General features: G+C 35.3%; 1 protein-coding gene across 1 annotated transcript; it reads left to right on the top strand.

Moving 5' to 3' along the window:
- The first annotated feature begins 8793 nt into the window (after positions 1-8793).
- On the top strand, positions 8794-10030 carry LOC131858107 (uncharacterized). Its single transcript, XM_059211102.1, has 2 exons — positions 8794-8923; positions 9009-10030. Exons 1-2 carry the CDS (start codon positions 8794-8796, stop codon positions 10028-10030), a joined length of 1152 nt encoding a protein of 383 aa, XP_059067085.1.
- Positions 10031-13586: the final 3556 nt, after the last annotated feature.

Here is a 13586-nt window from a genome sequence, read left to right as displayed (position 1 = left end):
CCAAACGCTGGTGAAGTGACTGTACAATGTTTTCCTCTTCCTGCTGGCTCTGCTCCATTTCATATAGGATCTGCTCATCGGCCATGTTTTGTTTTTGCCTCAATACTTGTACAGTGATGATACTAGATCTAGTTCTAATAGATGAGAATTCTGTGGTGTTCTCTACGCTCTTTATGTATGTTTCAAAAGGGTTGAAAGGATATTCAAGAGGTAAATGTCCTTGTCGTTTCAACTTTTGGATTATTATCTAAGCGGCCTAATAAAATTAAAACAATCAAAATTATGGTAAGAGTGGCTCTCCTTAGAATACGAGTAATTACTAAATCTTACCTTTAAGATTGAGCTAAGGCATATATAAGAATACTTTGGGTTGTACAATTTTGCAATAGAATATACTGTGATTTTTGGGTTTATAGTTTAAGATTTTTGTATATAATATTGGTTTTGTCTTTGGAGGGATCTCTATTGAAGGGGGGGGATTTTATAATGAATGTACATTGTTAGGGGGAGTATATGCAATATTGTTTTGGATGATGTAAATATTATGTCTTTGTCCTTGATGTCAAATGGGGAGAGATGCTAGATAGGTTCTATGTGAAAGAGATACTAGATAAATAATGTTGATATTGGTGAAAGGGGGAGAGTATGTAGAGATGTAGATTTAGTGATATATGTTGTAGTATTACCATCAATGACAAGCCGAGAGATTCTTGGCGCAATGTGTTGTCCTTGACGTCAACTTGATGTCTGACAATATGTGTTGCCATTGAGGAGATGATTTGATGTATCAGATGATGTGTGTTAAGAAAATTGAGAGCAATTGTGCCCCTGCAAATTGGTTAGACATAGAAGATAGTATGGAGTTACATCAAATAAAAATATATTAGTCTAAAATAAATGTTATGTATTGATACACATGATTTATGTCTTGGTTATATGATGCAGTTACCTTGGTTGATTTCTATATGTTAAAGAAGTCATTTGGATGGCATTTGAGTTCATCTTCATAATTAGAGGATTGAAGAAATTTGTTGATAAGTATAGAACAATCTATTTCCTTATGATTGCATGTTGGTAAATTTCTCTGCATTTTACCACATTGCATCTTCTAATTGTGTGCTTCAATAACTAAGATTGGTAGTGTGTTAGGGGCCTACTGTCATGTTTTCAAGCCATAATATGCTCTATAGTAAAAGTTATAAGGTTTTGCTCCTTAGATCATTGTTTGACAGTGAAACATGTCCAAGTAGGATCACTAGAATTGTATGCATTCTATTGTGGTGATTTGTATGATTGTGTGGTTTTGGGAGGATATTAAGCATGGTGTATTGGATAACTAATACGAATTTTAGTTGTTTCAGTGCTCCAACACACAGTATTTACTATGTTGATGTCCTATAGTATGCCTAGTTAGCACAATGTTTACTAGTTGAGAGATGTTCTTTTCTATGAGAACTTGTTGATTGATTACTCTAGCAGATTTTTGTAGAAAGGTTTTAGATTATCTTAGTGCTTTCATCTTGATCCGCATAATATTTTGAATTTCTCTTCAATGGCATGAAGACAAATAGTGACCACAACGGTGTTGATATTTGAGCTGATGTGGTATGTTCCTTAAATTTCAAAAATCTTGGCCTTTTTCTTTAGCTTTGAAGGATATAGTATGACATGTTTGGTTTTTAACTAAGTATTGGATTCATCTACAACCTATTTTAGCTGAACAATTTCATCTCGTGGTTTCTCTCCTTGAACTGGAGAGAAATCCTTACATTTTGTTTCAAAACCTTCAAAGAATTTTGTTATGAACATCTCAGCGCAATGTAGAAAGTTTTTGATGTGCTTATCATTTTCAAAGACCTCCCAAAATTTTGAGTTATCAGGGACACTTGGTCTATATACTAACTCCACCTTGTAACTATCTACTATGAATTTAGGATGGCAAATCAAGAGAGAAGCTGACACGGCTAGAGAATCAAATTTATAATTAAATTTACGTGGGATAGATTCAATAGAAAGAGCATCGAAACCTTCAATTTCACCCCATACCCTATTGAGCTAAGGCATATATAAGAATACTTTGGGTTGTACAATTTTGCAATAGAATACAGTGATTTTTGGGTTTATAGTTTAAGATTTTTGTATATAATATTGGTTTTGTCTTTGGAGGGATCTCTATTTAAGGGGGAGAAGTTTCTAATGAATGTACATTGTTAGGGGGAGCATATGCAATATTGTTTTGGATGATGTAAATATTATGTCTTTGTCCTTGATTTCAAATGGGGAGAGATGCTAGATAGTTAAAATATGAAAGAGATACTAGATAAATAATGTCGATATTGGTGAAAGGGGGAGAGTATGTAGATATGTAGATTTACTGATATATGCTGTAGTATTACCATCAATGACAAACCGAGACATTGTTGACACAATGTGTTGTCATTGACATCAACTTGATGTCTGACAATATGTGTTGCCATTGAGGAGATGATTCGAGTATGTATGGTGGTCCATTGATGTATCAGATGATGTGTGTTAAGCAAATTGAGAGCAATTGTGCCCGTGCAAATTGGTTAGGCATAGAAGATAGTATGGAGTTACATCAAATAAAAATATATTAGTCTAATATAGGTGGTATGTATTGATACACATGAGTTATGTCTTGGTTATATGATGCAGTTACTTTGGTTGATTTCTAGATGTTAAAGAAGTCATTTGGATGGCATTTGAGTTCATCTTCATAATTAGAGGATTGAAGAAATTTGTTGATAGGTATAGAACAATCTATTTCCTTATGACTGCATGTTGGTAAATTTCTCTGCACTTTACCACATTGCATCTTCTAATTGTGTGCTTCAATATCTAAGATTGGTAGTGTGTTAGGGGCCTACTGTCAAGTTTTCAAGTCATAATATGCTCTATAGAAATAAGGTTTTGCTCCGCAGATCATTGTTTGACAGTGAAACATGTCCAAGTAGGATCACTAGAATTGTATACATTCTATTGTGGTGATTGGTATGGTTGTGTGGTTTTGGGAGGATGTTAAGAATGGTGTATTGGATACCTGATATGAATTTTAGGTGTTTCAGTGCTCCAACACACAATATTTACTATGCTGATGTCCTACAGTATGCCTAGTTAGCACAATGTTTACTAGTTGAAAAATGTTGTTCTTTTTTGTGAGAACTTGTTGATTGATTACTCTAGGAGATATTTGTAGAAAGGTTTTAGATTATCTTAGTGCTTTCATCTTGATCCGCATAATATTTTGAATCTCTTCAATGGCATGAAGACAAATAGTGAGCACAATAGTGTTGATATTTGAGCCGATGTGGTATGTTCCTTAAATTTCAAAATCTTGGCCTTTTTCTTCAGCTTTGAAGGATATAGTATGATATGTTTGGTTTTTAACTAAGTATTGGATTCATCTACAACCTATTTTTGATGATGATAAATACATTTGAGGGCAACCTATGTTATGTTACACAATCCATTCATTAGGTACTAATTGAGCTGACATAATTTATACTTTGGGATATTGTGGGTGATATATAAGGAAGGATAAATCATTAGTAGATACATGGGAGGTGATGTAAAGTGTTCTCATTGGAAAAATCGATATACATTTGATGTGATGTGAAGTTTATCTTTGGTATATGTTGGTCGAAGAGTAAGTGGTGGAAGAAAACGAATAGACCAAGGTGTTGTACTAGAGGTTGAGACCAGAACTTTAGAAGGAATCAAGGAGTCTCTCAAAAGTGTTGGCGAAGAGATTCAAACTCTCCATTGGAACATGAAGAAAAGGCTTCTTCCCATGGGGTTGTTTGTAAGCATAGAGTAGGTGAATCGGGGCTCTACCTTGGTGACCATGACAATCATAGAAGAAGTCTTTAAAGCCATGGATAGATTTAATGGATATGAGTATAAAAGACATGAATAGGGGAGTTCCTTTCGATTCTGCAATATCCATCCTACACGATTTTGAGAAAGGCCTTTTGGCTACCCTTTAGGTAGTTCAACATCGGGGAAAGACTACGGTGTGTACGATTGGTATGGATGAAATTAAAGAAATTTGTATTGTAGAAGGGGTAGGTGATTTACAATTGCAACCGCAAAAGATCAGGCCCAATCACGCGGTTTCAAATTCACCAACTTCCAAGAATTAGAATAATGATGCATTTCTTTATAGCACCATCCTGGAGGCAACCGATACTGAATTTTTTAATGTAGATGAAAATGAATTATCTTATAGTGAAAAGAATTTGGTCTCATGGACTGGTATTGTCGTGGCATACACAAGATGTGGGTATCTTAACGGGGCCCATGAACTGTTTGAAATAATCCCTGGGTCAGCAGTCGTAGACCATGGCATAGTTCTTGTCACTATGGCTCAGAATGTAAAGGTAGAGATGAAAAATATAGCAGAAAATAAAACTAAAAACAAACATGCTACAACACAAAACTCATATAGCTACAGCAAATAGAAAAACAATCTTTTTATTAATCATACACAGAACTGATCACAACACCTTTTTATTAATAGAGGATTCATCAACCTTCTAGAATATCTATCTATTAATTAGCTAAGTCATGGAAAGGTAACAGTTTTACGGTGGAAACTATGCACGCAAAAGTCTCAGCTGCATAGAGAAATAATTAAATGCAAAATTTGCAAACTAAATTGTATACCCTATAGGCTTTTATGGTGGTAACTAATTTCTCTAGCATGCATGCATGCATGGATACAAAATTGACAACCATTTTATTATATGCGTAAAACAAAAAACTATTTCATGCTTAGTATGCATGAGAATCTAAATTTTATGCAATTTAGGTTTTGACCGACTGCATGGTGGGAGAAATTAATTGTAGGATGAAGGAGAAATTAATTGTATGATGAAAAAACTCAGTCTTCTTACATTCTTCCTTAATTTCTTCCACTCACAATTTTAGTTTCAATCATTCCCAAATTTTCTTGTAGATATTCAAAGTTTTCTCTAGGTAGTGCTTTAGTAAAATATCAGCTAACTGATCTTCAGATTTGTAGAATTCAAGATGGATTTCTCCATTGTTGACCAATTCTCTGATGACGTGATATCTCGTATCAATGTGCTGATTTGTTGTGACAGAACACTGGTGTAGAGTCTTCTTGAGCATGCGATAGATCCTTCAAAATTCTCCACATCCATATTGCTTGATATGTTGCTGATGTGGCTGCTACATATTCAGCTTCAGCTAATGAAAGGGTCACTAAAAACTGCTTCTTTGATGCCCATGAGATTGCAGATGTATCAGAATGAAAGATATATCCAGAAGTGCTCTTCCTATCATCAATATTACATACAAAATCAATATCAATATAACCAATCAAATCAAACTCATTAGTGGTGCAATATAAAATTCCACATCCCTTGGTTCCTGCAACATATCTCAATATCCTCTTTCCAACTTGCCAATGTGAGTCTTTTGGTGACTCCATAAATTTTGATATTAAACTAACACCATACATGATGTCTGGTGTTGTAGTTGTGAGATCCATGAGACTTCCAGCAAGCCTCTTAAATAAAGTTGGATAAACATTTGACCCCTTGTCCTCTCTGCTTAATTTTATTCTTGTTGCAACTGGGGCTGGTGCTGGTTTTGAATTCAACATATTAAACTTTCTCAATACATCCTTGGCATACTTAGATTGACAAATAAAAATTCCTCTATCAAATTGAACTACCTCAATGCCTAAGAAATTTCCCATCAAACCCAATTCTGTCATTTCAAATTCCTTCATTATTACTAATTTAGAGTTGTCTACATACAAATTTACAGTGAAAATCAAATCATCTTCATATAAGCACACAATCAAAATCCGACATTCATTATTAATCTTTGTGTATAGAGTGGGCTCATAACTGCTTCTACAGAAACCATTGCTTGTCATGTATGAATCAATCCTGGTATTCCATGCTTTAGGTAGATCAACAAGCTCCCAAGTCTGATTTGTTTCAATGGAATCAATCTCTTCATCCATGGCCTTGATCCAATGTTCCTCCTTAACTATTTCTTCAAAACACATAGGATCATAAGAGAATAAAGAAAAATTTGAACTAAAATCCAATCATTCTTCACCTTGTTCATATATCTCTTTCAATCTTCTCATTTTCTTACCTTTTTATTTAATAAATGTAGGAGTCGTCTCATTACCTACTTTTGGTGTGGGATGCTCTGCATGTTTTTATGATTGACCTTGCACAAGATTTCTTGGTGGAGTACTTAGTCCTACTTGATTTGGCTGATCAACTAGCTCTTCTTGTTCTTCTTCATTATTTGGTATTGCTGCTCCAATTGTGACTAATCTATCAATATTTCCATCCAATGCTTCTTCCTCCATAAAAATGACATCCATGCTAGCAATCGTCTTCTTTGAAAATGGGTTATATAATCTATAAGATTTTGACTGCTCTCTATAATGAATAAAAATAGATTTTTCACTCTGAGCATCCAATTTTCTACTTATTTTAGTTGGAACTAAAACATATGCAACACATCCAAAGATTCTTAGATTCGATATAGAATGTTTCTTACCACTCCATGCTTCTTGAGGGATTATGTCTTTAACACTCTTTGTAGGACTTCTATTCAGAATGTAAACGACACATACTACTACTTCATCCCAAAAATCATATAATTTTTTTTAGCTTCTAGCATACTCCTTGCCATCTCTACTATGGTTCTATTTTTCATCTCTACTACACTATTCTTCTGTGGCGTGTACCTTGTTGTGAACTATTTCTTGATCCCCTGATCTCTGCAAAATCCAAAAATTCATTAGAACTATATTCACCACCTCTATCAGATCCGAGTACCTTGATGAAGAGTCTACTTTGTTTTTCTACCATTGATTTGAACTCCTTAAATTTATTGAAAGAATCAAACTTCTCCTTCAAAAAATATATGCAACTTTTTGTGTTGAAATCATCAATAAATATAAAAAAATATAGACTTCCTCCTAAAGATGAGGTTTACATTGGTCCACATATATCAGTGTGGACTAGCTCCAAAGGCACTCTTTCTCTATTTGAACTTCGTACAAGAAATATTTTTCTATGTTGTTTTAACATTATACAACTTTAACAAGAGATAGTAGGGTGCATTATAGGTGGCAAACTGTTTACCATATTCTTCCTCTGCAATAAATTCAAGCCAACAAAATTAATTTTTCTATACCTCAAATGCCAGAGCCATGTCTGGTTTAAAATTTATGCCTTGAAATTAGCCTCCTCTATTCCATGTACATGAAGGGGAAACATCTGGTTCTTGGTCATTTCGACCTTGACAAGAAACCTCTCACTAGGATTTCTATCCAAGATTGTGCAAACATCATTATTAGAGAGAACTCTGTATGATTTTTTGATTGATTGACCAACACTCATTAGATTGTTTTTTAATCTAGGCTCATAATAAACATTAGGGATAAATCTTTTTTCTCCATTTTTAGTCAACACATTTATTACACCTTTCCCCATTACAGATACTACAATATCATTTCCTAAGTTTTATTCAGATTTCACAAGATCATCCAAATTAGAAAATAGTTCTCTATTACCAATCATGTGGTTAGTACATCCACTATCTAAAAACCATACATCCTTAGAGATTTCTTATGCCACATTTCATGTTATAAATAAACTACCTGAATTATTATCAGATAAATCTAAACATTTTGCTACAGTTTTCTCAAATTTTGCTTGTTTCTTTCTACATTCATATGCAAAATGGCCATACTTCTTACAATAGTAGCATTGAATATTGGATTTATCAAACTTTGATGATTTTTCTTTAGATTGGTTTCTACCTCGTCCTCTATTATCGAAATTACGATATTGATTGGTCATTTCTCCTTTATCTGTATTCATCTGTCCACCTCTGCCTCTTCCTCTTCCTTAGGAATTTGGTCTTCCTGTTCCTTTTCTTGATGAAACCTATGCTTTGAAAAAATTCTCAAAATAGGTATTGTTGTTTCTATTCAATCTTGATTCATGTGTAAATAAAGAACCCATTAACTCATCTACTCATAACTGTGACAAATCTTGTGATTCTTCAATTGCTGCAACTATAGAGTCAAATTTACTAGGCAAACTCATGAGAATTTTTTCTATCACCTTTTGATCTCTTAATTCTCTTCCATTAGATCTAATTTGATTCACAACATTCAATACTTGATTCATAAATTGGTCTACAGACTCGGGTTCTTTCATTCCCAAATTTTCAAAATTTTCTCCGAAGAGATTGTAGTTTAGCCACTTTCACCTTCGTATTACCTTGATAGGATGCCTCTAGAATATCTCATGCTTTCTTCAATCTTGTTGCTGCTAAAACCTTAGGAAAGATTGACTCATCCATTCCTTGCTGAATTAAAAATAGGGCTTTTGCATCCTTTTTTCTATTATCTCTAAGCTGATCTTTTTCTGCTTGTTGTAATCTCTGATAAGCTTCTTCATCTCGTGGTTCTGCAAAACCTTTCTCTACCAAATCCCAAACATCTTGTGAGAAAAATGAAGTGTTCATTTTAATTGCCCAAAACTCATAATACATACCATTGAAAATTAGTATTTGAGATTGAATTTGACCATTATTTGTTGCCATGACTCGCTACAACAATCTCCTTTCTCAGAAAAATTCTAAACCAAAAAATAACTTAGATTTGCACAAACATTTAGCCTTAGGTTTGATACCAATTTTGAAGGTAGAGATGAAAAATATAACAAAAAATAAAACTAAAAACAAACATGCTACAATTGTGCGATGAAGGCTCTACAAAAATGGTTGGAGATTAATGGTGGAACAGGACGCAACATAGGCAATCCAAAGAAAGGGCAAGATTTGGAGGAAGAGCAGACGGTGGTGGATCTTAGGGAGAAAATTGATGAAGACAGTCAACTGTGGAATAACCATGCTATAATCGCAAGAATCATTGGCCTTAATTGGTCTTGGAAAAAACATAAAATTATGGGTGGCAGAGAGTTGGGGTAACCGCGTTGTTATCAAATTTATCCCAAAGGGTTTCTTTCTGGTGTTGTTTGAAGATTCAGCGGAAAGAAAGCGCATTCTCAATCAAGAGAAATGGTATGCAGATAAGCATGCGGTATATTTACAGCCTTGGAAGCCCAACTTCAATCCAATCCCACTGTTAGTGTATTCAAACCCAATATGGATAAACATATATAATCTGCCAATAGAGTATTGGGAAGAATCCTATTTGGGAAAGATAGGTAGGACATTAGGATCAGTGTTAGAAATCAACTTCAATGATGAGGGAGAACTTTGCAAATTGGTTAAAATCAAAGTTGCGGCAGTTAACAAAATTCCTGAATATATCTATTTACAAACTACTAATGATATATGGAGACAACATCTAGAAATCAAAAAAGAAAGGAGAGTTTGTTCTAGATGTGGTAACAAATCGTACGATAGAGAGGATTGTAGAAAGTTTTTTAGGAAGGCCAGGAAACTTGTTAGGAACCCAGAGCAACTATGGAGGAAAAAGATAGAGAAAATAGTTGGGGATTTGGAGGTTGAGGTAAATGTAGAAAATTCCATGAGAAATAAAGAAAAGGTGGGAAATTCATCGGCAAAGATTGCAGAGAAAAATTTGAAGGCGAAGAAAAGGCCTATTGAAGAGAATATCTCTCAAGTTGTAGGTGAGGGTTCCTATAAAGAAGCAGTGATAAGATCAGAGGACGGAGGGGTTGCCTTTTCACCACAGAAAACATTTTATATGAGAAAAGGCCTATCAGATACAGAATTTGAATTGGATAAAGAATTTGTCGAAGATTGTGATCAAGAGGATGCATTGGAAAATGTTGATCCAAGATGCATTAGCCAATCGGCGAACATACTCCTGGGAAAGGGCAAAGGTTCCAGGGGAAGGAGAAGTAACCGTCAAAAGAGAGAAGAAAGTGCCAAGGAGAAAGGAATTGTCAGTGTTTTTGATTTCATGAGAAAAGCTAGGGGAGAAGGAATTTCCCCTGGCAAAATATGAAAATCACCACGTGGAATGTCAGGGGCCTATCGACCCCTGACAAAAGACGCTTGGTAAAAAGAGCATTGGCTAGAATTAGTAGTGATATTATTGCCTTACACGAAATGAAGTTCAATGAAGAAAAGCCTTCTAGTTTCATTAGTTATTTTAAAGTTTAGGAAGGCATCTTTCAAGAAGCTTTAGGGGCCGTTGGTGGATTGGGAGTCATTTGAAATCATGCAAAAGTCAGAATAACCTTGCTGGAAAAGGCAAAACATTGGATGATTTTCTCTATCTTCAACTTTAAGGAGGAATTGAACTTTCCACTAATTAATGTCTATAGTCCAATCAAAACATTGGAAAAATAGGAGACATGGCAAACTCTCACAAAAAAAATGATGGAAATTTGTAATAATAAGGTAGTAGTGGTTGGCGATTTCAATGCCTTGCTTGATCTGGATGAGAAAAAAGGAGGATTGAGAATGTCAAACAAGATAATGGAAGATTTTAGAGAATTTGTAATGAAAAATCATTTGATGGATGTAGTTCCTAAGAATGGATCTCACCTGGATGAACAAAAGAGCCAAATTTGCACATATTTCGGAAAGGTTGGATAGGCATCTTATTGGTGAAGCCTAGTTGAAGTCGTCCTTTCAGGTAGAAGCTTTAATTCTTCCTATATCACTCTCAGATCATTTTCCAGTTGAACTCAAATTGAGTGAAACATTTAACAAAGAAAGAAGCAGCTTCAAATTCCTAAGTATGTGGTGGAGAGACCCTAAGTTTTTATCACTTCTTAAGGAATGGTGGGAAGATAGTAATATCTTTGGGGGCTCCCCGAGCTTTTGTTTCGTAAAAAGATTAAAAGTTATAAAGGAAAAGATCAAAATTTGGAATAGAGATTCATTTAAGAATATCTTTGCAGAAAGAAATAGAATAGAGGAGGAACTTAATCAAATTAATAGGATAACCATCTCTGTTGGGATGACAAATGACATGTACAATAGAGAAGTCTCACTCAAGCAGGAATTGGCAGAAATTCTTCACAAAGAAGAGGTTTTTTGGCGTGATAAATCTAGGGAGCTCTGGATAAAAGAGGGAGATGCAAAAACGAAATTTTTCCACGCATCTATTAAATCCTTCAGATCCAAGAACAAAATTTCTAGAATTACTGATCTAGAAGGTAAGTTGCACTCTTCCCCAGAAGCCATAGAGGAGACAATGATAAGCTTTTTCAAAGATCTATTGGGGAATGCAATAGCTCAAAATCCACAGTCCCAATTTCTTGCAGACATCATCCCAAAAGTAATTTCAAAGGCTGATAACCGATCTTTATGTTGTCCCTTTTTACTTGTTGAAGTTAGAAAGGTGGTCTTTGATCAACATCCTAACAAAGCACCAGGTCCAGATGGGTTCATAGTGGAATTTTATCAGAGATGCTGGGAATTCATGGGGAATGATATTCTCGGTATTCTAGAAGATTTTAGAAAACAGGGGAAGTTCGTCAAAGATTTCAATCACACGAACATTGCTTTAATTCCGAAGAAACAAGACTATTTATCAATCATGGATTTTAGGCCAATTTCACTCTGCAATTCCCTATATAAAATCATATCTAAGGCGATGACCAACAGACTTAAATCAATTCTCAAAAACATTATCTCACCAGAACAACACGGCTTCATCCCAGGTCATAAAATCACAGATAGCATCATCATGGTAGCTGAAACCATCCACTTGATGCATGCTTCTAAATTTCAAGGTATGGTCATTAAACTTGATGTTTCCAAGGCCTACGATCAGGTCAAGTGGAGTTTCTTAATAGAGGTATTGAAGAAGTTTGGTTTTGATGATAAATGGATAAGATGTATAGTCCAATGTATTTCAACTATTTCCTTCTCAATTTTGGTTAACGGCTCTGCATGTGGTTTCTTCAAAGGTTCTAACGGGATATGACAAGGAGATCCTTTGTCGCCCTTCCTGTTTGTTCTGATGGTAGAAGTGTTAGGCAAGCAGATAAAAAATAAAGTGGATCAAGGTCTTTGGAAAGGGTTTTCAATCAGTGAAAGATTGAGTCCAGTGTCCCATTCTCAATTTGTAGATGATACCATTCTCTTTGGCTATGCATTAGAAAGAGAAGCTCTAGTCATCAGTAGCATATTGGAAGCTTACGAAAAGGAATCAAGGAAAAGCATGAACAAACAAAAGTCCCATATTTACTTTCTAAATTCTAGTAAGAAAACATAGGAGAAAATAGTCAGAGTACTGCAATTCGGCCAAGCTGCATTCCCGATCCATTACCTTGGAGTTCCCTATTTGCAGGCAAAGTAGACTTTAGGCTATGGGAAGAAGTTGTTAATAAATGCAGAGCCAAAACAACCCTATGGAAGAATAAGTGGCTTTCGCAGGCGAGGCGGATACAGATGACCAAGTCAGTGCTTTCAGCCATCCCTATTTATTATTTGTCATGCTACAGGGCTCCTCAAAAGGCATTATCGCCAATGGATGGCCTATTAAAAAGTTTCATCTGGGAAGAGGCGAAGGATGGAAAAAAGATCCAGTTATTAAATTGGGAAACATTCTGGATGCTCAAAACGAAAGGTGGAGCGGGTCTAAGGAAGATGAACTTGCAGAATTTGGTGCTAGGGGCAAAGATGGCTTGGAAGATGTACAATAGTCCCAACAAGGGATTCATGGAATGGTGATAAAGCTCTAGTTGATGAAATTGATGATTTAGATTGGATAAATGAGATGGAAGCTTCTATGGGTGAACAGGTGGCAGACTATTACCAAGAAGGGTGTTGTGCAAATTCCCCAATTAGATGGAAGGCATTTGATAATGTTCAGATTGCAAATAGTGAGAAGATAAATGATATTCTCTGAAGCAAAATCATCTATTTGACATTCGAAAAAGACACACTTATCTGGAATGCATCCAAATCAGGAAGTTATAAGGTCAACTTGGGATACGAATTGCAGAGAAGGAGGCTAAAAGATGGGGACTGGCTGACTGCCTTATGTTGGGACAAGTGGGTATTACCTAAGGCGGGGGCCTTTCTTTGGATTTCTCTACATGGGAAAATTCTTACTAGTGATAGATTGAAGTTAATTGGGATCTAGGGGCCCAATAGATGTCGTCTCTGCAAAATGGAGGAAGAAATAGTGAATAATTTATTGTACAATTGCTCTTTTTCTAGAAAGTGTTGGGACTGGTTGCAGATGCAACTTCAGAATTAAATGGTTTATAATGACTCATTCAAGGAATTCATTCAGGCTTGGCCGATAGGAGGTAGATCTTCTAAATGGGGTAGCTTGTGGATTACGTCTCCTTCTTTGATGGTGTAGCATGTGTGGAAGGAGAGAAGCATAAGGATTTTTAGGGAAAAAGAGAATGAGGTTAACATCCTTATCAATAAAATTCAAGGGGCCATCGAAGAAATAATTAATGGCAAGATAAGCGAAAGTAAATATAAATATTACTCAAAGTGGGATAGGAAAATGGAGCAGGTGTGGAAATTGAAACAAATTAGCAGTCATATCCAAGGAATTAAGACTATAGGTCGAAAAAGGGTTAAGT

Source organism: Cryptomeria japonica, chromosome 1 (genome assembly GCF_030272615.1).
Source record: "Cryptomeria japonica chromosome 1, Sugi_1.0, whole genome shotgun sequence".
NCBI classification, from domain to species: Eukaryota; Viridiplantae; Streptophyta; class Pinopsida; order Cupressales; family Cupressaceae; genus Cryptomeria; species Cryptomeria japonica.
This window is presented reverse-complemented; position numbering and strand designations above follow the sequence as displayed.

Coding starts and splice junctions, on each gene's coding strand:
- LOC131858107 (XM_059211102.1), top strand. CDS start 8,794: ATGAAGGCTCTACAAAAATGGTTGGAGATTAATGGTGGAACAGGACGC. Junction 8,924..9,008: donor GGAGAAAATTGATGAAGACA/GTCAACTGTGGA, acceptor TATGGGTGGCAG/AGAGTTGGGGTAACCGCGTT.